At 38.4% G+C, this 26,820-nt stretch overlaps 1 protein-coding gene across 3 annotated transcripts in view; it reads left to right on the top strand.

The window, feature by feature from the left end:
• Positions 1-385: 385 nt before the first annotated feature.
• Positions 386-26,820, top strand: part of LOC150086985 (peptidyl-glycine alpha-amidating monooxygenase B-like) — a 627,331-nt gene continuing 600,896 nt past the window's right edge. For 2 of the 3 annotated variants that reach the window (XM_090372880.1, XM_090372878.1), the window contains exons 1-3: positions 386-742; positions 18,326-18,485; positions 25,625-25,679. In XM_090372880.1, coding sequence (XP_090229006.1) covers positions 18,336-18,485; positions 25,625-25,679 — 205 coding nt within the window. In that variant the 5' untranslated portion in view covers positions 386-742; positions 18,326-18,335. Of the gene's footprint in view, positions 743-18,322; positions 18,486-25,624; positions 25,680-26,820 lie in introns of all 3 variants that reach the window. The other variant, XM_090372879.1, reaches the window with a different exon arrangement.

Raw genomic sequence — 26,820 nt, 5'->3', positions numbered from 1 at the left:
TTTAGCCAACGAGTGATTGATTGCTGGAACCAACTTCTATCTGCCGTTGTGTAAGTTGATAGCTTAAATAGATTAGAAGAACTGGACAAACTTTTAGAGCTAATGGATATATGGAATAGGAAGATTTTTATTTATTTTTGGCTGTTTCTGTATAAGTTTTCTTTCCTACATCATATGATAGCCCGGTGATATGATTAAATTAGAATCTTGGAGTAATTGGAGTTTGTTATGTCATCACGGAAGTGACTGTTCGCACTGGAACTGAGTATTGTATAGATTCGAAATACTGGGTGTCGACTTTCGCGACTCCAGGTTTCAGCTCCTTAATAATTCCATTATTATTTTTACGTTTTTTTTTTTTTTTTCTCTGTTTGTTTATAATTCAAAGAAATTGGTAATCGTTTATGTAGGAAAATCGAAACCATACGTTACAGCTGGCTTGGTGGTAAACTCAATCTGGTGATCGTGTTTGTGTTCTCATAATGGCAAAGCACTTATATTATTTTGTGTATTTAGTTGAAATAGTTTCTGTGTTAACAAGTTTTCTTATTAGTAACTTGCGACGAAGCATTTTATAGGGTCATCATGTTTGTTAGTTGCAGGAATCATGTTTTGTTGATAAGTATATATGTAACAGATGGATTACCTCTGTTTTCGAAAATCCGAGAAGAATTTAGTGTGCGGGATTGTTTATGAGATCCGTTATATAAATTCACAATGCATATATCATTTTGAATTACAGGTAAGTGACGATATTTATAACATATTTTGTTTCATATGTTCCGCAACAAATCTCGTACAAATGCATTTTCATGTATGCTAGTAACGGATGGTTTTGCCAGTTGTTTCTCATATTTGTTGTATCCTGGTGGGTTCGATTGCCATTCGAAAGGAGAATTTCTAAATTCCTTGTCATTTGGGAATTGCAGATTTTCGGGAAGTGGAGGGAGTAGTGTTTTTTCGTGTGAGCTATTCTGTTTTTTTTTTTTTTTTTTTAAGTCATCGCGCAAAAAAAGTTCTGGTAGTTACATCATCTGGTAGTAATTCCCACATGAATACTGTGATCACTGCCACCCAAACACTTAGCATTAGCACTAGTACAGGCATATGATGCAAGAAAGCAAGCTTGTGCAGAAACAGCCAAACAAAAAAAAAAAAAAACACTTCCATTTCACCCCTCCGTTTGTTCGAAAATAAATTTAAGCTATCAACTTCCACAACAAGGGATGGAAGTCTGTTCCACCAACCAACTACCCGCTGGTTAAAGGCAAATTAAAGCTCAACTATCCTACATCTGTCTTTCCTCAATCTGAATTTATGCCCTCTAAGGTGATTATTCTGAGCAAGAGGAAGAATCCCATTGGCATTGAGCATGCTCAAACCATTCAAGGCTTTATACACCTCTATCAGATCACCTCGCCAGTGCCTAGTCTCCAGACACTGTAATTTGCAAAATTTAAGCCTTTCTTCGTAAGAGCAACCCTTTGTTCCATTCACTAATCTTGTTGCTCTTCTCTGTACTCGTTCCAGCAGCTCTACATCCTTCTTGAAATGAGGCCTCCAGACCTGTATACAGTATTCAAGGTGTGGCCTGACCATTGCCTTATACAAGGGAATAATCACCACCTTATCCCTGCTAGAAAAATTCCTGTATATCTTTGACAAGACATCAAGACACCACTCAAGACACCACTAATCTTGCAGCCCATCTGCACTGCTCAGAGAACTTCATATCTGCCTGCACAATTACCCCCAGGTCCTTTTCATTCTCTACCACTGTCAGTGTAGTACCACAGAGTTGATACGTTGCTCTGGGGTTGCTGTTTCCCATATGTAGTACTTTACATTTGTCAATGTTAAACTTCATTTGCCACCTCTCAGCCCATCTGCTCAACCTTTCCAGATCCTGTTGCAGCAGCATAGCGTCAGTAGTGTCCTTAACAACCTTGCCAACCTTCGTATCGTCTGAAAACTTGGACTTTAAGCTTGATATACCATCATCAATATCATTTATAAATACAGAAAACAACAATGGACCCAACACTGAACCCTGAGGGACTCCACTAATAACATTAGGCCACGATGAGCAGTGTCTATTGATTACCACTCCATCTTCTCTCACTCAACCATCCCTTTATCCATAGCAGCAATTTGCCTCCAATGCACTGCTCCAATTTGTGCAGCAGTCTTCCATGTGCAACAGTATAAAAAGCCTTTCTAAGATCCAAATATATAATATCAAAGTTATTCCCTGCATCCAGTTCTTTTGTGACTGCATCATAGTATCCAATCAAATTGGTCAGACTTTCCTTAACAAAACCATGTTGTGTCTGAGCTATAACTGAAGTCTTGTCTAGATGATCCTGCAGTGCTTCTTTAACCAGTGCTTCCATTAATTTTCCTGGAACAGAAGTTAAACTCACTCTATGGGTACCTCTCCCGAGTCCAAAGAAGCTGCTCTCATAATTATGGGTAAGGGTTTGCTTACTTCCTTTGCTGCCTCCTTTAATATAACTTAATAGATCCCATCCACCCCAGGTGCCTTTCTTGTTTTTATCTTCAACAGTTTCTCCTCCACTTTACTCTCAGTTATTACAAGATTATCGAGCTTACTGCCAGAGTTGAATACACCACTTGCATTCCCCTCACTGAATAACTCCTCATGTGTGAATGTCAATGCAAAATATTCATTTAGTTTGTTAGCTACCTGAGCAGGATCATCAACAGTTGAACCATCGATACCAAGTGGACCAATCTGATTCATCCCCTTCCTTTTAGAGTTTACATAAGTAAAGAACTCTTTGCTGTTTTTCTTTGCATCCTTTTGCCAAAGATTTCTCGTAATCTGCCTTCGCCTGCCTAACCTCCTTTGTAACTTGGTTACAGACCAGCTTATATCTATCATAGGCTTCTGTGTCACATGTTAATTTATATGTATCCCATGCATTTTTCTTCTCTGTCATATGTCTCATTAGTTCATCTGACATCTGTTTAAGCCTAAACCTTGAACAATATTTCTTAGTTGGTAAGTAAAGCTTAGTAGCTTCCAAGATAAGTTCTTTGAATGCTTCCCATTTTAAATTTGCTGTTGGGAACATCATCAGTTTGTCCCACTATATAGAATTTAAATACTGTCTCAGACCATCGTAGTCACCTTTACGGAAGCAAAAACCCTTCCCTTCACCCCTGATGGTAGTTACCTCTTTGAGTAAATCCCACTTCAGCACACTGTGATCACTGCCACCTAGTGGTTCCTTTATCTGCAGATTCTTATAATCCAGTTGAGAGTATTGCTTTCCAATGTTGGCTCATACCATCTGTTGTAGAAAGCAGTCATCCAACAAATCCAGAAAGGTTTTGCTACTCTGCAAGTGAAGAATCTACAAGTTCCAGCCAATATAAAGTCTCCTCATTATAAGACATTTTAATTTATTGGCTCAATCTTTGTCTGTATAGTACTTCATTATATTTAAGCTTTTACAAGATTGCCACAAAAAAGCCAGCACTTCCCATTTCACCTGCTTATCTCTTTAAACAGTTTATTTTATTCTTCCTTGATTTATTCAAATTGTTGCAATTGCAGACACTAAGCTTTTCTTGATAAGAGCACCCCTCTGTTCCCCTCATCAGTGTCATTTCCCTTTTCTGCACACCTTATATTGAACACCTCACTCAGATCTTGCAGGTGACTAGTTTCCAGACACTATGGTTGCAGAACTGAACCCTTTCCTGTTAAGAGCAGGTTTTTACTCCTTTCATCAATCCTTTTCTCTATGGCCTTCCTAAAATGAAGCTTCCAGACCAGCATGCAGAATGCAAGATTTTGGATGTCCTAACTATTCTGTTATACACTAAGATAATCACCTCTTTATCCTCGCTTGCAAAATTCGTGTATAACATTGACAAAATTGCATGAGCTGTTCTGGACGCCTGTCTGCACAGTTACCCCCAGGACATTTTCATTCTCCACTGTTCTAAGTATGGTGCTACACAGCAGGTACATTAATTTTGGATTACTGGTCCCCATATGAAGTACCTTTCATTTGTTAATATTAAACTTGAAATGCCACTTTTCAGCCACTTTCTCTAAATCTTGTTGCAATAGCATACCTGGATTACTGCTAATGGCTCAGTGCCATTTGTATAATCTGTAAGCTTAGATGTTAAGCTTGATATGCCTTCATCAGTATTATTAATAAATATAGAAAAGAACAATGGGCTCAGCATTGAACTCTGGCAGACTCCACTAATAATATGATTTCAAGAATACCACACTGCTCTAATTGTAGTTGCTGATAATTCTAATTTGCATTATCACAAAAATATTCACCTCCCTGCCAGAATTTTGACTTTCTTCTGGGATCCGTATCCCAAAAAATTCCTCCTGTGAATTTAGATGCAAAATACTGATTGTTTGTACTTAACCTGAGCAAGATCATCCCTAATTAATCCATTCATTTCCAGTTGACAATGTGATTCATTCACTTCCTTCTACTGTTTACACAAAAAGGTGTCTTTGCTATAACTGCCATGGAAGGCCTGTGATGGAATATTGTTCCCACATCTGGGGTAGTGCCCCCAAAACCTCTCTCAGGCTGCTTGATTCCATTCAGAAGAGGGCATTTGGGTTAATTAATGATTCATCTCTAACAGAGTCTCTCCACTCACTGTCTCATAGACGTACTGTTTCTGCTGCATGCCTCTTCTACAGATACTTCCATGGGCACTGTTCTTCTGAACTGGCTTCTATAATTCCCGCTCTCTCTTTCAAAACAGTCCGAACACGTGCCGCACCAGCCAACATCCATTTTCTGTCCAACTTCAAACTCACAGAACCAACTTTTCATCTTCCTCGTTTATTCATTCAACTGCCGTTTTCTGGAACAACCTTCCTTCATACATATTTCCTGAAAATTACAGTCTACAGAAGTTCAAGTCCATTGTCAAAAAATATCTTCTTTTGTCTTCTCAACCTCCAACCCAAGCATGGTACTAAGTACTATAGGTTCTTATACCTCTCGTGTTTGGGGTTTACATTAAAAAAAAAAAAAAAAAAAAAAAATAGAGTCAAGAAAACAAATATATGAACTTATGTAGCCTCAACTAAAAAAAAAAAAAAAAAAATTCACATATCCATTCACCCTAAACATTTGTCGAGTTCCTGCTCTGAATTTATTTAAGCTATCAACTTCCACAACAACAGATGGAAGTTTGTTCCAGCAATTAACCACCAGCTGGCTAAAGGCAAATTTCTGCATATCTGTTCTGTCTTTCCTCAATTTGAATTTATGCCTCCTTAGGTTTGTAATCTGAGAAAGTGGAAGAATCCCATCAGAATTCAGCATGCTCAACCCATTCAAGGCCTTATATACCTTAATCAGATCACCTCGCAGGTGCCTAGTCTCTAACCACCCGAATTTGTAGAAATTAAGTCTCTCTTGGTAAGAGGATCCCCTCATTAGCATTAGCATTAGTAGAGGCATTTGATGCAAGAAAGCAAGCTTATGCAGCATCAGCCAAAAAAAAAAAAAAAAAAACCCACTTCCACTTCATCCCTCTGTTCGTTCAAAATACCTGTCCAGCTGAGCCTTAAACTTATTTAGGCTATCAACCTCCACCACAAGGGATGGAAGTCTGTTCCACCAACCAACCACCCGCTGGCTAAAGGCAAATTTCTGCATGTCTATCCTACATCTGTCTTTCCTCAATTTGAATTTATGCCCTCTCAGGTGATTTTTCTGAGCTAGAGGAAGAATCCCATCAGCATTGAGCATGCTTAAACCATTCAAGGCTTTATACACCTCTATCAAATCACCTCGCTGGTGCCTAGTCTCCAGACACTGTAATTTGCAAAACTTAAGCCTTTCTTCCATTCACTAATCTTGTTGCCCTTCTCTGTACTCGTTCCAGCAGCTCTACATCCTTCTTGAAATGAGGCCCCCAGACCTGTATACAGTACTCTAGGTGTGGCCTGACCATTGCCTTATACAATGGAATAATCACCTCCTTATCCCTGCTGGAAAAATTCCTGTATATCATTGACAATACTCCATGAGCTACTCTTGCAGCCCGTCTGCACTGCTCAGAGAACTTCATATATGCCTGCACAACCACCCCCAAGTCCCTTTCATTCTCTACCACTGTCAGTGTAGTACCACAGAGTTGATACGTTGCTCTGGGGTTGCTGTTTCCCATGTGTAGTACTTTACATTTGTCAATGTTAAACATCATTTGCCACCTCTCAGCCCATCTGCTCAACCTTTCCAGATCCTGTTGCAGCAGCATAGTGTCAGTAGTGTCCTTGACAACCCTGCCAACCTTTGTATCATCTGCAAACTTGGACATTAAGCTTGATATACCATCATCAATATCATTTATAAATACAGAAAACAATAAAGGACCCAACACTGAGCCCTGAGGGACTCCACTAATAACATTAGTCCACGATGAGCAGTGTCCATTGATTACCACTCTCTGTCTTCTCCCCCTCAACCACCCCTTTATCCATAGCAGCAATTTGCCTCCAATGTCACACTGCTCCAATTTGTGTAGCAGTCTTCCATGTGCAACAGTATCAAAAGCCTTTCTAAGATCCAAAAAAAAGTATATAATATCAAAGTTATTCCCTGCATCCAGTTCTTTTGTGACTGCATCATAGTATCCAATCAAGTTGGTCAGGCAAGACTTCCCCTTAACAAAACCATGCTGTGTCTGAGCTATAACTGAAGTCTTGTCTAAATGATCCTGCAGTGCTTCTTTAACCAGTGCCTCCATTAATTTTCCTGGAACAGAAGTTAAGCTCACAGGTCTATAATTACTTGTGTCAGCCTTTGATCCACCTTTGTGAATTGGGGTCACATTTGCACATTTCCAGTCTATGGGTACCTCCCCTGAGTCCAAGGAAGCTCTCATAATTATGGCTAAGGGTTTTAATATAACTGGATAGATCCCATCCACCCCGGGTGCCTTTCTTGTGTTTATCTTCAACAGTTTCTCCTCCACTTTACTCTCAGTTATTTCAAGATTCTGTAGCTTACTGCTAGAGTTGAATACACCTCTGGCATTCCCCTTGCTGAATAACTCCTCATGTGTGAATGTCGATGCAAAATATTCATTTAGTTTGTTAGCTACCTGAGCAGGATCATCAACAGTTGATCCATCAATATCAAGTGGACCAATCTGATTCATCCCCTTCCTTCTAGAGTTTACATAAGTAAAGAACTCTTTGCTGTTTTTCTTTGCATCCCTTGCCAAGGATTTCTCGTAATCTGCCTTCGCCTGCCTAACCTCCTTTGTAACTTGGTTGCATATCAACTTGTATCTATCATAGGCTTCTGTGTCATGTGTTAATTTGTAAGTATCCCATGCATTTTTCTTCTCTGCCATATGCCTCATTAGTTCATCTGACATCCATTTTGGCCTAAACCTTGAACAATATTTCTTAGTTGGTATGTAAAGTCTAGTAGCTTCCAAGATAAGTTCTTTGAATGCTTCCCATTTTGAATTTGCTGTTGGTAACATCATCAGTTGGTCCCACTGTATAGAATTTAAATACTGTCTCAGTCCATCGTAGTCGCCTTTACGGAAGCAATAACCCTTCCCTTTACCCCTAATGGTAGTTACCTCTTTGAGTAAATCCCACTTCAGCACACTGTGATCACTGCCACCTAGTGGTTCATTTATCTGCAGATTCTTAATGCATGAAGAATCACTGCTGATAATCAAATCAAGAGTATTACTCCCTCTAGTTGCCTCCCGAACATGCTGATGTAGAAAACAATCATCCAATAAATCCACAAAAGCCCTGATAGTGTGTGAGTAACCAGCCCCCAAATTCCGGTCAATATCTGGGAAATTAAAATCTCCCATTATAAGACTCTCTGATTTACTGGCCCACTCTATTTCCCTGTACAGTTCCTTATTATACTCATCAGCGTCATTAGGCCTCTAGCACACTCCTACTCTCAATTTTGATCTCCCAATGTTTATGTCACACCAAACTGACTCAACACTGCACTGTCCAGTGATGTCGACTGGCTTCACTTCCTTGGTTTTTATGTGTTTCTTAACTAATAGCATAACCCCTCCCCCCTTCCTATCCTGTCTATCCTTTCTGTAGACGTACTCCCCAAATTGCAGTTCTGCATCCCTTATATCTGTGTGACACCACGTCTCTGATATCCCAACAATATCTGCCTTTGATGTTTGAGCAATACCTCAAATTCATCAAATTTATTTACTAAACTCCTAGCATTGGTGTACACGCAAGTATACCTGCACCTGTTTCTATTCTTAGCTACCCTAACACAACCCATGTGTTTATTTGTACCGCAATGGCTCCCAGCAGTCTCTGAAATACCATTCATCTTGTTTTTCAGGCTTCTGCTCATTCTAATAGAAGCAGTGCAAGAATCTCTTTCACCTCTGCCAGTGGCTACTGTCAATCTATTGGTCTTTGTCTCCCCCCAAGCTAGCAGTTTTCCGACCCACCTAACACTGGCTCGATAGCATCAGCAAATATTCTTGCACCCTTTCTATTTAAGTGTATCCCATCCCTGTAGAAGCAATCTCTCCTGTTAACAAGTACAGTCCAGGCTGAAAAAAATTCTACCCCTTGAGCCTTGCACAATCTTTCCAGGGCCGAATTGATCGACAAGGCTCTCATCATATATTCCCTCCTATCGTGTCTGGGCAGAATTGCAGACACTTTCAAATTCAACCCTAATTCTCGGCTTTTGTTCAACAGTGACCTGTACTTGTTAAGTAATTCTGCCGGTCTCCTACTCTTAATATTATTAGTGCCAACGTGTACAACTATATCACCTTTTGTGCCCTTAAAAGATGATATTCGGTCTACAACGTAATCAACCTTTGCCCCTGGCAGACATACCCTGGTCCTGTTCCACCTATCTTTTTTACAAAGCATGTTCCCCGTTTCCCTGACAATAGAGTCACCAACAACTACTAGTTCCTTTGGGACCAGTGCATTCTGCCTTGGGGGTTGTTTCTGTGTCACGTGATGCCTAAGTGCAAGCTCTGGCGTTGATGTAGGCAGCTGAGAGCTTGATGGGCCCCTCAATTTAGTTTCTTCGAGGGCATCCACCCTGTCCTTCAAGCTCTCATATAGGCCCACAGGAACGCCGAGTTGTCGCCTGATTTCCTTACACTCCTTGCATCGCACACACACACACAAAGACATCCCCCTTGGCAGTATCATGTCCCGTACCTGATTGCTCTGCAAACATCAAGCAAACAGTGCATTTTATAAGGCTGTGAGTCAGAGGACAACTGCCCCCCTCAGTTCTGCTCTGAGCCACAGCACTTCCATTAGCTTGAGCCTTTTGCTTTGCTGCTCTGGTCTGAGTCATGATTCTATTAATTTATTAATTAATTATAATTAATTATGTTATGTTATTAATTATGTTAAATATAATTAATTATATTACGTTTGTAATCTAAGTCGTTATATGTATTTATTTAAACGTACAATTTAACTGCTAATGAAGTTCAACTAACGCTCGTATCACAAAGTACTATCGTATCACAAAGGCGGGAAAATTACGAACGGTAGCGGAGTTGAAACACGTGGAAACCCTTACCGATATTTTTATGCAGTTACAAGGCCGAGTAAAGAATAAATACACCAAATTAATCAGAAAATCACAAAATAATGTTATACTACTAAATTTAAATCAAAAGTTTTAGAAAAACAATAATTTCACATCAATAAATAAGAAAAATCCACTTAGCGGCTTTGAATACGACCGTCTCTAGTAGCCTCGTCAGCCAGTTTGCTCTGAATTTATTTAAGCTATCAACTTCCACAACAGCAGATGGAAGTTTGTTCCAGCAATTAACCACCAGCTGGCTAAAGGCAAATTCTGCACATCTGTTCTGTCTTTCCTCAATTTGAATTTATGCCTCCTTAGGTTTGTAATCTGAGAAAGTGGAAGAATCCCATCAGAATTCAGCATGCTCAACCCATTCAAGGCCTTATATACCTTAATCAGATCACCTCGCAGGTGCCCAGTCTCCAACCACCACAATTTGTAGAACTTAAGTCTCTCTTGGTAAGAGGATCCCTTCACTCCCCTCATCAATCTTGTTGCCCTCCTTTGTACACGCTCAAGCAAATCTACGTCCTTCCTAAAATGAGGCCTCCAGACCTGTATGCAGTACTCAAAGCATGGCCTGACCATTGCCTTATACAAAGGTATAATCACCTCCTTTTTCCTGCTAACAAAATTCCTGTATATCATTGACGAAACCCCATGACCTGTCTGCATTGCTCAGAAAACTTTATATCTGACTGCACAATTATTCCCAGGTCTTTTTCATTTTCTACCACCCTATGTGTAGTACCACACAGTTGGTACGTTCCTCTAAGGTTACTTCTACCCATATGCAGTACTTTGCATTTGTCAATGTTAAACTTAAGTTGCTACTTCTCAGCCCATCTGCCCAAATTTTCTAGATCCTGTTGCAGGAGCACAGTACCATTACTGTCATTAACAACCCTGCCAACCTTTGTATCATCTGCAAACTTCCACACCAAGCCTGGTTTACCTTCATCAATCTCTTTGATACAAATCAACAGTGGGCCCAACACCCGAACCTTTTCGTACTCCACTAATAACATTATTCCATGAAGAGCAGTGCTCATTGATTACCACCTTCTGTTTTCTCCCTCTGAACCACCCTTTTATCCATTGTTATCTAATACCATTCTGCTCCAATTTGTACAATAATCTTCCATGCGCAGCAGTGTCAAAAGCTTTCCTGAAATCCAAATATGATACCAATATTATGATATCCTGAAAGAGGCCTCTGAGGTCGGGAAAACTCATGTCTAAAAATATATATAAATTCATACACCGACCATTGAATAAAATTTAAAATTTAATATGACTACAATCTTTACACAAAAATATTTACAATAAACTATTGCGGAATGCTAAAAACTGTAATAAAAGATAATTTACAATAAAATTTGCTAAAATATAAAACATTAAAAGCGCTAAAAACCTGAAGCTTTCGCGAGCGTCATCTCCCTTCTTCAACAGCGAAACGACTTCCTGCAACATCTCCTTAAGTGGCAGGCTCACGGTACCTCCACACATGGTATTTCTCCACGTGGTTCAATCGGCACATGGTCAGAACTGGAAGCGGAAATGTCTCGGGAACGTGGCAAAGAAAATCGTTCATCCGACCTTAATATAATTGTTTCAAAGATAGGATTAATACGTATACCTCTATCTCTATTGATGGTATTCCTACTGGATGAACTAATCCGTAAACCCTCGAGCCATTTACGCTCCCAGTATCCATGTGCACGATCCAAAATAATAGCGTCCTCCGGGGAGATTTGATGCTGCTTCTCCCAAAAATGTTCGGCCACAGCAGACTTGTTGTATTCAGCGGTTCTTATGGCATTTAAATGTTCCCCCAGACGATCCCTGTTTTGTTTCCCCCACATAACACTCCCCACAATCCGGGCATCTATTCTATAAACCACTCCACTACTAAGATCTTTTGGTATGCGGTCTTTGACCTGAGACACAGCTGTGCACAGCCTCCACCCAGGAAGCTGTACACAGCGTGTCCCATAACCCCGTAAAATTCTTGCCAGATGTTCAGTAAGGCCCGGATAGTAGGGGATGTATGTGGTGGCTACCGGTACGAACGACTCCCTACGTTCGGACACCCCTGTACTATATCTATCCAGGATCCTCTGGGGGTATCTGCACTTTCTAAGTTCTGCAGTGACACGATTAATTTCTTTTTCTTTATCCTCAGAAGTGGTACAGTGTGATCTTACTCTGTCAAATAAAGCTTTTGCTACACTATTCTTATATTGTCCAGCTTGTGCTGAATTGAAATGGGTGTATTGACCTCTACACATGGGTTTTTTAAAAACTGACGTCTTAAGTCTAAAACCCACCCTGGAGATCAATACATCCAAAAATGACAGGGTACCACCCGTTTCCACCTCTGAGGTGAATTGTATAAATTGGGAGAAGCTATTAAGCCAGCAAACGGCATCATCCTCCCTCCCCTTCTGGACCAGGGCAAAGGTATCATCAACATATCTTCTCCAGTTCCTAATAGGAAACGAACACCCACTAAAAACCCTACTTTCCAACTCCTCCATGGCCAAATTGGCCACGGTGGCACTAATGGGTGAACCCATGGCAGTACCGCGAACCTGCTTATACATAGTTCCTTGAAACAACATGGTAGTACTAGCTAGACATAATTCTACCCCGGTGCAAATGTCTTCCACACCGAGAAGTGATCTATTACCAAGGGAGGCATCCCTGGTCAATGCCATTTTTACACAATATACTGCATGACTAATAGGAATACATGTAAATAAAGATATAACGTCCAAAGAGATCATGCTCTCATCATCATTTATAGTCAAATTCCCCACAAAATTCACAAACTCTCTACTGTCTTTAACAACATATTCGGACTGCCCCACTATGGGTGCAATTAATTTAGCCAAGTACCCTGATAGTGCATAGGAAGGACTCCCTATAAATGAAACTATAGGTCTCAAGGGCACTTCTGCCTTATGAATTTTTGGCAGTCCGTAGAATCGCGGGAGTTGACTACCTGTAGTGTGTAATGACCAGTAAGTCTCCTTGGAAATCTTCTCCGTGTTCAACCAGGATTGTACCAGTTTATTGACTCTCCGTTCCAGCCCCACCAATGGGTTCCTCTGGATCACCTTATAAGTGTTATTATCTTGCAGAAGATCCAATGCCTTCTTATTATAATCTTCTGTATTCAGGACCACCGTTGATCTCCGTCACTGCAGAACTTAGAAAGTGCGGATACCCCCAGAGGATCCTGGATAGATATAGTAGAGGAGTGTCCGAACGTAGGGAGTCGTTCGTTCCGGTAGCCACCGCATACATCCCCTACTATCCGGGCCTTACTGAACATCTGGCAAGAATTTTACGGGGTTATGGGACACGCTGTGTAAAGCTTCCTGGGCAGAGGCTGTGCACAGCTGTGTCTCAGGTCAAAGACCGCATACCAAAAGATCTTAGTAGTGGAGTGGTTTATAGAATAGAATGCCCGGATTGTGGGGAGTGTTATGTGGGGGAAACAAAACAGGGATCGTCTGGGGGAACATTTAAATGCCATAAGAACCGCTGAATACAACAAGTCTGCTGTGGCCGAACATTTTTGGGAGAAGCAGCATCAAATCTCCCCGGAGGACGCTATTATTTTGGATCGTGCACATGGATACTGGGAGCGTAAATGGCTCGAGGGTTTACGGATTAGTTCATCCAGTAGGAATACCATCAATAGAGATAGAGGTATACGTATTAATCCTATCTTTGAAACAATTATATTAAGGTCGGATGAACGATTTTCTTTGCCACGTTCCCGAGACATTTCCGCTTCCAGTTCTGACCATGTGCCGATTGAACCACGTGGAGAAATACCATGTGTGGAGGTACCGTGAGCCTGCTACTTAAGGAGATGTTACAGGAAGTCATTTCACTGTTGAAGAAGGGAGCTGACGCTCGCGAAAGCTTCAGGTTTTTAGCGCTTTTAATGTTTTATATTTTAGCAAATTTTATTGTAAATGATCTTTTATTACAGTTTTTAGCATTCCGCAATAGTTTATTGTAAATATTTTTGTGTAAAGATTGTAGTCATATTAAATTTAAAATTTTATTCAATGGTCGGTGTATGAATTTCTATATATTTTTAGACACCAATATTATGTTTTGCATCCAGTTCCTTTGTAACCATATCATAATATCCAATCAGATTTGTCAGACAACACTTTCCCTTAACAAACCCATTCTGTGTCTGAATTATTGCTGTAGTCTTGTCTAGATGATCCTGCATTGCATCTTTAAACAGTGACTCCATTATTTTTCCCAGAATAGAAGTTAAACTAACTGGTCTGTAATTACTCATGTCAACCTTCGATCCCCCTTTGTGAACTGGGGGTAGAGTTGCACATCTCCAGTCCATGGGGACCCCCTGAGTCTAAGGATGTTCTTATAATTATGGCTAAGGGTTGCTTAGTTCCTTTGCCCCCCTCCTTTAATATAACTGGATAGATCCCATCTACCCCAGGTGCCTTTCTTATGTTTAACTTCAAGAATTTCTCCTCCAAATTGCCCTCAGTTATTACAAAATCATTAAGCACTCTGTTATAATTTGATAAACTTCTGGCATTTTCAATCCTTAATAACTCCTCGTGTAAATGTAGATGCAAAATACTCATTCGTTTTGTTTGCTCTCTGAGCAGGATCATGGTTGGTGGAACAGACTTCCATCCCTTGTCGTGGAAGTTGATAGCCTAAATAAGTTTAAGGCTCAGCTGGACAGGTATTTCGAATGAACAGAGGGGTGAAGTGGAAGTGGCTTTTTTTTTTTTTTTGGCTGATGCTGCATAAGCTTGCTTTCTTGCATCAAATGCCTCTACTGATGCTAATGCTAACAGTCGAACCATCAATATCAAGTTGACCAATCTGATTCAACCTCTTCCCTTTAGAGTTTATATAAGTAAAGAACTCTTTGCTGTTCTTCTTTACATCCTTTGCCAAAGATTTCTCATAATCTGCCTTTGCCTATCTAATCTCCTTTGTGACTATTACAGACTAGCTTATATCTGCCATAGGCTTCTGTGTCGGCTGATAATTTATATGCATCGCATGCATTTTTCTTCTCTGCAACGAATGTCATTAGTTCATTTGACAATCATTTAGGCCTAAAACTTGTGACTATTACAGACTAGCTGTTTCCTAATAGGTATGAAAAGTCTAGTTGCTTCGACAATTAATTCCTTGAATGCAAACTTAGAAGATGTTAGGCCCATTGTTCATTTTTTATATTTATTAATGATATTGATGAAGGCTTATTAGTCAGTTTCTATGTTTACAGGTTGCACAAAGGTTAGAAGGGTGGTGAATGACTGTAATCAGAGTATTCTACTGTAACAATTTCTAGAAAGATTAGGCAAATGGACTGTAAAGTGGTAATTGAGGTTTAAGGGTGATGCTACATGAGTATATAAAATGGTGTATATAACACACCTAATCTTACATCCCTGTTCCTGTGAATTGAAGAAGAGCGAATGTATTGTCTGGTCATCTTGACCATCATATGATGACTGGCAGAAAAAAGTCAAACGCCTTTTCAGCTATCAGAGTCAAATTTATTTATTTGCCACCTGTATAGGTTAAAATTTTTATGGAGCAATAAAAACACAACTAGTAGATATTGTTTACCACTTTTAAAATTAATCTTTAAAAAATTTGATTCTAACAGATCTATATCTGTTAGAATCAAAGCTCTGTATTGAAAATATAAAGGGAATATATATTAAAAATATAAACTCTCCATTTAAAGTTTTATAATTATATTTTAATGAAAGTTACAGAAATAATTGCATAACATAAAACAAATGGTCTTGCTTTCCACGTTTATCAGAAATATGAGACCAAAAAAGAATAACAAAAATAAAAATTACAGACAGATTTAAAAAAGTAATTTGCATTAACTGCAGAAAACAAAACTTTTACATATCAGCACAAAAATAACCGGAATGCAATGTTTATCACAACAAAGAAAAATATATACCGATAGTAAACTATATTAACAATAACAATTGCATCACCTATATGTCATTATGTAAAATCAATTTTCCTTGCTTTTTTCGTTGCAAACACGTTAATAATATCAGATATATCTAATTTGGAAACCATTGTGTTGAGATTTGTAATATAAGAATTATATAATTTAATGACCTTTAGTGTTGGCATTCCTAAATATTCAGTGCCCGGGTGCGATGCACCCTTTGCAAACCTGTTCGGCGTGCCCCTGACTGTTGTATCGAGGGGCATTTCAAAATAATGGTTAGCATTACTAATTTGGGTAAAAATGTATGAATGTGGCTGCTGAAAATTGATGGCATAATACCTAATTGAAAGCACAATAGCTTCTCTTCATAGGTGTCATGAAGTGGTTAGGATTACACTTGCTTTTCTTCTAATACACAGTTATTTTTATCTCTAGCTTGCCTTGAATGCTTGGGTTCATATTCTTTGGCCCAATGCTACAGGCTGTAGCATTGGGCCAAATTTTGGTTAACACTGAATACCCAAACTGCTATTTCTCACTTGTGTATTCATAAAGCTTTTTTTTCTCTTTCAGAATTTCTCTTTCACTTTCTGCCCATGAAAAGCACTCCTTTTACCACTACTTTTCTTCATCAGCTCTTTTTCCAATTTCTTATATAGTTTTCACTAATGTAATTATTTTGCATGAAGCATGGGACTACGTTTAGATTTGCTATTGAACAGGTCAGTGCCTTTGCACCATATTTTCGTAGTGAACTGTCAAAGTCAATAATTGGCATCGTTTTAATTGTATCTCATATTGTGAATATCTTCACGAGTGGCTGAGTTAAGCACTGCTCTGATTAAGTAACACTTCACCAGTGGAGAAGAGTAATGTTACTTATTCTTGGTGACCACCACCACCCAGATGGCACCATTTCGAATCTGATTGGCTTTTCATCTGTGGGTGGGCAGGTACCCTGGTGTTGCAATAGCGACAACCCAGTTATGAAGTATAACTCCACAATATGAGAGATGCCTGATGGTGTGTAGTATAAACTAAGGTAATTATTTCATGAAGCATGGGACTATGCTTAAAGTCTGCCGAGAATAAGTAACATGAAGATACCACTGGTGAAGCGTTACTTATTCAAAGCAGTACAATACGTTGTGAAGGTATTGGCCACACGTTGTGAAGTTATTTACAATATGAGATACAATTAAAACAGTGCCAATTATCAATTTTGACAGTTCACTACGAACAAAATATGGTGCAAAGGCACTGACCTGTTCAATAGTTTTCACTAATGTAATTTTAATGAGCAGTATGAATTCAGAATTTTTCCCCCCATCTTGAATTTTTTAAAATTTTTCAGTAAATGTGTAATGGATTATAACTGCATGCCTTCGGTACTCATGTTTATCAGAACAATACACAGTATATCTTACATGTTGCACATACTAATAAAGGCCATTGACTTAAAGAATTTTGATCTGCTTGAAGAGGACTGGCCAATTTCTGGTATGGATAACAGAAGGGAACAGTTGTGCCCAATTACCTCCTATCTTTCATTTCTACTTAGAAGTAAATGTTATCAGTGTTATTATCCATTTGTTTTGCTTATGTTAAAAATCCCACGAGCCTGGTATTTGTATGAACCCGATCCTGATATTTGCAAGTTCCTAGAAAATAGCGTTCATTTTGGGGGGGGGGGGAGAGAGAGAGAGAGAGAGAGAGAGAGAGAGAGACTTACTTTTCATGCAGTGCAACATTTAAAGTTATACTTTAATGAAATATGACTTCAAATACTTCTTTTAGGCTGTGGTCAGATGGGTAAATAAGAACTATGAGGTTAATAAGAACACATTATTTAACTGTTTTTATTAACTATAAAAAAAAATTGGTTACATAATAATAATAATATTTTTTTAGTAACATTGCAGGGAATTCAGGAAAATACAATATTTTCATATCTTTGGCAGAAACCATATAAATGCCCTAATAAAGAATAGAAATATATATTTTAATAATGTACTTATTTTTTTTTCTTATTATTGTTAGTTTTTCTTTGCATTTTTTTCAGAGTTGGAGATAATTTTATAATATAGAAAACTTTAGTTAATATAAGTTAATAAAGTTATGTTCATAAGTTATGATGTTTATAACTGTTCCTTGTTAACTAAACAAAGAACGGTTAATAATACTTTATTATCGAATAATACACCAATAAAGAAAAGGAAGCACTTTGTGGTTTTGTTACCATATGTATTGACCCATTTCTGGGGAGTTTGGGAGTCTTCTTCATTAGATACAACAAATTAATGTCCACTAGCGCCTCCGTAGCCAGGTGGGAAGGAGCAGCAGTGCGTAGCACACGCTTCTTGATCAGACCGGGGTTCAAGCCTGTCACCACCAAATATGGAGGATACGGAAAGGTCAGGGAATGACCACCGCATATCCCGGAGCAATATGGCCTTAGTTGCTAATGCTCCTAAAAACCAAATAACAAAACAATGTCCACTATTTGCAAATTAAAAGCTAAAAACCTAGTGATTGTGAAAATAAACCTATTACAGTGCAACAAAATATTGCCTCTTCTTTATTGAGATATAAACATGAGTAAATATAAAAATGAAAATTAAAAGAGTAATGAATTTATTTAAATATATCAAATTTAAATTCTTATGCATGGTATATAATAGTTGTGTTTTTCATGTTTCTTCTTAAGTAGAAAAATAAAGATGCTACCAGTGTGGCTACTTTTGTACTTAGCACTGCTTCTGATATATCCATCTGCTACATGTTCTCCTGAAAATCAGTATAAACTTAGGGAACTGTACACAAGAGATTATATTCTGAACATAAGCATGCCTGATGTGAAGCCTCATGAAGTAAGTTGAGTTATTAAAAGTCAATAAAGCTGCATGAAAATGCTAATTTTAGTTATTAGGAATATTATATAGGAACTAAGTTAAGACAAAGAACACTGTTTTTGTTAAAAAAAAATTAATTTAATATCATAAATTGTTATATTAAATTAATAAAGCAATTATTACAGTTCTGCTAATTTAAATGACTCTTTGATGAGCATATGTAATTTCAGAAATATAAATTATTCAGAAGTGTATTTTCGTACACTAATGTGCCATATAAATCCTAACAACAGCAGTTTTCTTACAAAATGTGTTGTACTTGATAGTGTTTGCTTATCTTAATTTTAGTTACTCATACTCTTCATTTTAATTTAGCAAATTATTTTTTCCTTTTAAATTTCTAATTGGTTTTTTGTTTTGTATTACTATTTATAATTGTTGATCTTCTCGGTATATTTTTTTCTTTTCTCTGTGAGTATTATAAATTTAGTGTTTTGATGTGGGAGTCACGGTGCCTGAAGAAAAGGGTGATGCCCTCAAAGTAATCGAAAGGAGGACTATCAAGTGCTCAGCTGTCCAACTGATTGGTTGAGCAGTTCTCTTATGCATCAGGCAGCACAGTGGGATCACCAAGCAGAAGGTGTTCATACCATAGGAAGTAGCAGTTGTTGGTGACTTTAACAATGATTCTATTGTGCAAAAAGATGAATAGGATAAGAGGAATAGGAACAGGGTATCATACTGTGGAACAGTTTATCATCTTTTTATGGACACAACTTATATCATCTTATATGTTTCATAGATATGAGACAATGTTGAAAAGTCAACAAGTGGGCTAAATTTCAAAGTGCCTGGAATTTTATCCTGCCATGATAAAAGAAATTACAAGAGGAGAGCCATGTCAATCAGTTTAGCCTTGGAGAGGTTGTGCAAGGTCCATGGGGTAAAATTTTTCTCAGTATAGCATGTATTTATTAATAGGAGGGACTGGGTTTACAGGAATGGGATACACTTAAATAGAAGGGGGCACAAGAATATCTGCTGATGCTATCAAGGCAGTGTTAGGTGGATCAGAAAACTGTTAGTTTCTGAAGATACACAGACTAATAGTGTAAGAGCAGTCACAAGCAGCATGATAATTGATTTTTGCAGTGCTTTTATTTGGACATGGTACCCTGGAAAGCAAGGTGGAGGAGATTGTCTGTTGAGGGTCCTCATGGGACATGTTATTATGGGCTGTGTTATTGAGTTACTAAGAGCATAAACAGACATATATATACTTGCATTTTACACTAATGCCAGGAGCACTGTAAGTAAATTTAATGAAGTATTGTTTATAGTAACCCCAGGGGCTCACATCTGCTGAGTATGGGCTTGGCACATCCAAAGTCCTAAGCTGGATATCATCATTCTTCTCTTCCATGGTGATTCCCTTTTACTTCTGACTCTTGTTCTCTCTCTCTCTCTCTCTCTCTCTCTCTCTCTCTCTCTCTCTCTCTCTCTCTCTCTCTCTCTCTCTCTCTCTCTCTCTCAGGGTAACTCAGAAATTTTTTTTTTTTGGCTGGTGCAGCATAATCCTCAGGCTTCTTTGTGCCATATGGTTAATAATAATAATAACAATTAATATACATGCTGCTGTTATAGAGCAAGCCTACAAGAAGTGGTGCAATATGTACATGGTCTACTTCAATTACTGCAAGGCCTTCGACTCCATGTCTCATAGCTGGTTAATAGAGGTACTGAAGATCTACAAAGTCAGTTTGACAGTGACAAACTTTCTAGAAGCAATGATGGCGAAAGGGAGTACTACCATTAATGTTGAGAACATCACAACCAGACCGATCCATATCAGGAGAGGAATCTTTCAAGGAGATGCCCCGAGCCCACCGTGGTTCTGTCTTGCACTCAACCTGCTGTCCACCATGCTCAACAACAGCAAGTATGGATATAACCTCAAAGAAGGAAAGAAAAACCTGTACACCCTCACCCACCTGGTGTACATGGATGACATCAAGTTCTACGTGGCAACCAAGAAGTAATTCCAGCAGGGATATCAGGATGGAATTTGGTCTAGGCAAATGCAAAATCCACGGAATGTATCAGGGGAAATTAGTCAACCGAAACTACAAACTGCAGACTGTTAAAGGGATCAAAGCCATGACAGAGGGAGAGACTTACAAATACCTGGAAATGATGCAGGTTCAGCAGTTACTCATAGTTTATCAAAATGACTCATAGTTTGAGTCACATTTCTTGTTACTCATAGTTTATCAAAATGAAAACAGAAAATACCATATAATCATTTAGATAATACTAGTGGGTAAAGGTATACAGGGGGATTTAGTTTCATTTTCAAATTTAAAAGAAAAAAAAAACAATTTTTAAAAGTGGTGTCTGTCAGAAGCCACATTAGTAGCTAGTGCTATATTAGCATTAGCATTAGTAGAGGCATTTGATGCAAGAAAGCAAGCTTATGCAGCATCAGCCAAAAAAAAAAAAAAAAAAAAAAAACCCCACTTCCACTTCACCCCTCTGTTCGTTTAAAATACCTGTCCAGCTGAGCCTTAAACTTATTTAGGCTATCAACCTCCACCACAAGGGATGGAAGTCTGTTCCACCAACCAACCACCCGCTGGCTAAAGGCAAATTTCCGCACGTCTATCCTACATCTGTCTTTCCTCAATTTGAATTTATGCCCTCTCAGGTGATTTTTCTGAGCTAGAGGAAGAATCCCATCAGCATTGAGCATGCTTAAACCATTCAAGGCTTTATACACCTCTATCAGATCACCTCGCTGGTGCCTAGTCTCCAGACACTGTAATTTGCAAAACTTAAGCCTTTCTTCCATTCACTAATCTTGTTGCCCTTCTCTGTACTCGTTCCAGCAGCTCTACATCCTTCTTGAAATGAGGCCTCCAGACCTGTATACAGTACTCTAGGTGTGGCCTGACCATTGCCTTATACAATGGAATAATCACCTCCTTATCCCTGCTGGAAAAATTCCTGTATATCATTGACAATACTCCATGAGCTACTCTTGCAGCCCGTCTGCACTGCTCAGAGAACTTCATATCTGCCTGCATAACCACCCCCAAGTCCCTTTCATTCTCTACCACTGTCAGTGTAGTACCACAGAGTTGATACGTTGCTCTGGGGTTGCTGTTTCCCATGTGTAGTACTTTACATTTGTCAATGTTAAACTTCATTTGCCACCGCTCAGCCCATCTGCTCAACCTTTCCAGATCCTGTTGCAGCAGCATAGTGTCAGTAGTGTCCTTGACAACCCTGCTAACCTTCGTATCATCTGCAAACTTGGACATTAAGCTTGATATACCATCATCAATATCATTTATAAATACAGAAAACAATAATGGACCCAACACTGAGCCCTGAGGGACTCCACTAATAACATTAGTCCACAATGAGCAGTGTCCATTGATTACCACTCTCTGTCTTCTCCCCCTCAACCACCCCTTTATCCATAGCAGCAATTTGCCTCCAATGTCACACTGCTCCAATTTGTGTAGCAGTCTTCCATGTGCAACAGTATCAAAAGCCTTTCTAAGATCCAAAAAAAAGTATATAATATCAAAGTTATTCCCTGCATCCAGTTCTTTTGTGACTGCATCATAGTATCCAATCAAGTTGGTCAGGCAAGACTTCCCCTTAACAAAACCATGCTGTGTCTGAGCTATAACTGAAGTCTTGTCTAAATGATCCTGCAGTGCTTCTTTAACCAGTGCCTCCATTAATTTTCCTGGAACAGAAGTTAAGCTCACAGGTCTATAATTACTTGTGTCAGCCTTTGATCCTCCTTTGTGAATTGGGGTCACATTTGCACATTTCCAGTCTATGGGTACCTCCCCTGAGTCCAAGGAAGCTCTCATAATTATGGCTAAGGGTTTGCTTACTTCATTTGCTGCCTCCTTTAATATAACTGGATAGATCCCATCCACCCCGGGTGCCTTTCTTGTGTTTATCTTCAACAGTTTCTCCTCCACTTTACTCTCAGTTATTTCAAGATTCTGTAGCTTACTGCTAGAGTTGAATACACCTCTGGCATTCCCCTTGCTGAATAACTCCTCATGTGTGAATGTCAATGCAAAATATTCATTTAGTTTGTTAGCTACCTGAGCAGGATCATCAACAGTTGACCCATCAATATCAAGTGGACCAATCTGATTCATCCCCTTCCTTCTAGAGTTTACATAAGTAAAGAACTCTTTGCTGTTTTTCTTTGCATCCCTTGCCAAGGATTTCTCGTAATCTGCCTTCGCCTGCCTAACCTCCTTTGTAACTTGGTTGCATATCAACTTGTATCTATCATAGGCTTCTGTGTCATGTGTTAATTTGTAAGTATCCCATGCATTTTTCTTCTCTGCCATATGCCTCATTAGTTCATCTGACATCCATTTTGGCCTAAACCTTGAACAATATTTCTTAGTTGGTATGTAAAGCCTAGTAGCTTCCAAGATAAGTTCTTTGAATGCTTCCCATTTTGAATTTGCTGTTGGTAACATCATCAGTTGGTCCCACTGTATAGAATTTAAATACTGTCTCAGTCCATCGTAGTCGCCTTTACGGAAACTTAACTTTCTTGTATAATGTTTCCTGTACTAATATTAAAACAGATCTTAGCTTCATAGCAAACTAAGCAACTTTAAAACTACCACATTCATCAGCAGAACTTTCTTTTCATAGGAATCATGTATTATCTATATATTAATATGGAAGCCATTTTCTTGAGGCGGCCATTGTGAAAGAAAGGCCTAAGCAATTGGGCTGAAATTGGTCTCAAATTTGAATATATTTCTTCCTAGGTGTGCATTCAATGCATACTGGCTTACTTGGTCATGACAAAACACGGCAGGCGCCTCCATAGCCAGGTGGGCAGGAGCAGCAGTGCATAGCACACGCTTCTCGATTAGACCGGGGTTCGAGCCTGTGCCCACCAAATACGGAGGATGCGGAAAGGTCAGGGAATGACCACTGCATATCCCCAGAGCAATATGGCCTTAGTTGCTAATGCTCCTAAAAAACCAAAATAACAACAACAAATCACAGACTATATTTCTTTAGGACAGCTAGGGAAAAACTCTGCTACCAATTGCAAACTTTTTGCAATGGGACAGCTAGTATACATTATATATGCATATATAAAAAAAAAAAAAGGTAAAGTGCAGCCATTATCAACCCACTGCAGGATGGAAGCCTCCTCAACAATTCATGCTGAGGGAAATGGACCATAATCTGCCACGCTGGTCCAGTGCGGGTTGGCAGATCGACCGTATTCAGCAGTCAGGGGCTTGAACCCCGGTCTACTCAAAGAGCGCGTGCTACTGCACTCCCGCTCCTGACCATTCGGCTACGGAGGCCGTGTTATATATATGCATATATTCTATGTATAATACAAAAGAAAAATATTTTCTTGTATATTATATGTACAAGGAAATTTTTTGGAAATTAATCCATGCTTATACCTTCACAGTTTGCTCTGCATTATATTTTAAGTGGGAATGGCTGGCCAGCAGGTAAGTTAAAGTTCATTCTTTCCATTCTCTGCTTCTTGCTCACCACATATTGAATTCTGTAATTAGGGAATTGTTTTGCTGATAAGCATATAATAAAACATTACTGGAGTATTTTTTAATATACAGGTGACCCCTGCTTAATGCTGATAATTCATTCCGTAAAAACAGAGCGCTAAGTGAATCCACGCTAAGTGTGTGCCGCATTCCCATAAGGCAACATATGTATTTGTGAGTTGCGGTCAGTGCCATAGGATATTTCCTAATCAATAATAAACAGTAGTGAAAAGATGCACAAATGTTGGTCAAAATATTTACACATATAAAATATTCTGCATTACATAAGTATATAATTATACTTACGTATCAAAATTAAACTTACAATTCCAATTAAAATCATTAATTTAATTGATGAATTCAATCATGAAAAATGTGTCGATTTTGGGTTAAACTTTGGCTCTCTTCCAAATAAACTAAAAGGGATATTAATTTTAAATCCCCTGCAGCGTTACCACCAAACAATAAAGTCAACCGATCCTTCGCCGCTTTGAAACCTGGCATGCTTTTTTCTTCTTTCAATATGAAACTTCTTTTAGGCATTCATTTCAAAAGTCCTGCTTCATCTATGTTAAAAACTTGTTGAGAAGTATAACACATAATACCCCTCTTCAATAATTTTAACAAGTTCTTTTTTGAAAGTTTCGGCTCCTTCTGCACTTGTGGCTTCTCCCTGGATTTTAAATCTATTCAACCAGCCCTTACTAGTTTTAAATGGTTCCACATTTTTTTTTTTTTTTTTTTTTTAAGGTGAGTTTTCTTCAGATCACCATATTGGCTAATTTCTCTCTCTCTCTCTCTTTTTTTTTTTTTTTTTAATAATATTTAACTTAACTGAATTCTGCATTGGATATTATCTTAAATTAAAATTAGTTAAAGTCTTTCCATTTCAATCCTAATAGCCAGCCTAGCCTTAGTTTCTTGCAGTGGAACAGCTATCTTTCCCACTGCTAAAATTAATTCTTTATTTATTTTTCATAATTGTTCTTATAGTTAAACTTGCAAGTCCTAAATTATGGCACACATCCGCTTGTCTTTGAATTTTAAGTACTGCGCTCAGACATTGTTGCTTTTTCATTCTTATTGGCCATTATTAACTCTTCGAAAATGTGACTGCATTGGTTGCATTAATTATGATATAATGTTCAAGTAAACTGTCCGTTTCGCACAGTGTCTAATACGGCACTGAGTGATGACTAGACTTCGGATAAATGCATATAACGCAAATATTACAAACTTGATCATTTTTTAAAATGTTGATCTCGGAACTACGTAACATGTCACTGTACTGCAATTAATTTAGCGCGCGAGAAAATTTCTCAAGTCGGCGTGGGAAACGTCTTAATGCTGTTTTGCTATTCATTTTCAAGCTATCGACTCCATTAAATGAAACAATTTCTTTAAATATGCCAAAAATGCAATCTGTAAAAGAGCGTCATAGTCAGATACGGGTTATAATATAAGAACAGCGTTATAGCGAATCAGCGTAAAGCGAACCGCGTTATAACGGGGGCCTGCTGTATGCCCATTAATGTGTTTATATTTGTTTTAAGGCTTTTGTTTTTTCCTTAGCCTGATGCTTATCTCTGTACAGCTAAGAAGTTAGATCCTCATGATGCTTATATAGGCAAGTATTTTTTATATGATCATTCTTTACTTTGATTTTTATTCAGTAGACTTTTTTCACTTATTTTTTGACACATATTATAGGCCTTTTTACTTTATCTGTAAAAATTAGAGTGCAAGAGTAATGTTATATAGGTAATTTTCCTTTATGCATTAGATGAGTTTATTGAATACTTTGCATCTCCCAATAAATTTAAATTTTCACTAGATTGCAATTTAAATTTTCACTAGATTGCCAGATTTGTACTGCTTCCTTCTCCTTGCTAGGGGACATGGCATAAGTATAAATACAAATAAAATAACACCATACAGCTATCAATATGTAGATGTGAGGTAAACGCATCCAAAATTGCTATATTAATAGTGGCAAATGATGAAAGAAAGCAAGCTTATATATATATACAGCTTCAGTCAAAAAAAAAAAATAATAATAAATTCCATTTCACCTATCCATCCCCTCCAAGTATTTGTTCAGTTCTCATCTTTGAATTTATTCAAACTATCCACTTGCACAACAAAAGAAGAAATCTTGTTCTGGCAATCAACCAACAGTTGGTTGATTTCCAGAAGCCTGAAGCCAAATTTCCACCCATCTATTCTGTAACCATTCTTTCTCAATTTTAATTTTTACCCCTTCACGTGCATAGTCTGAGCAAAAGGAAGAATCCCATCAGCATTGAGTTTACTCAATCCATTCACTTTTAAACAATCAATCAGATCACTTCACAGGTGCCTATTCTCCAGATGCTGCAGTTTGCAGAATTGAAGCTTTTTTTGTGGTAAGAGTACCCCTTTGTTTCCTTCACCAATCTCATTGCCATTCTCCATACCTGTTCCAGCAGCTCTACATTCTTCCTAAAATGAGGCCTCCACATCTGTATGCAGTACTTAAGAGGTGACCTTCTCATTGCCTATTACAATGGAATAATCACCTCCTTACCCTGCTTGCAAAATTCCTGTATATCATTGACAAAACTCCATGAGCTGTTCTGGCAGCCTGTCTGCACTGCATAGAGAATTTCATGTCTGATTTCACAGTTACCCAAGGTCCTTTTCATTTTCCACTACCCTGAGAACACACCACTCACCACAATATACCATAACGTACCACACAGTTGGTACATTACTCTGGGATTACTGCT

The sequence above is a fragment of the Mastigoproctus giganteus genome, chromosome 4 (genome assembly GCF_048544385.1).
Source record: "Mastigoproctus giganteus isolate SK-2022 chromosome 4, ASM4854438v1, whole genome shotgun sequence".
NCBI classification, from domain to species: Eukaryota; Metazoa; Arthropoda; class Arachnida; order Uropygi; family Thelyphonidae; genus Mastigoproctus; species Mastigoproctus giganteus.
Note: the sequence above shows the minus strand (reverse complement) of the source record. Positions and strands in the feature narration are given on the sequence as shown.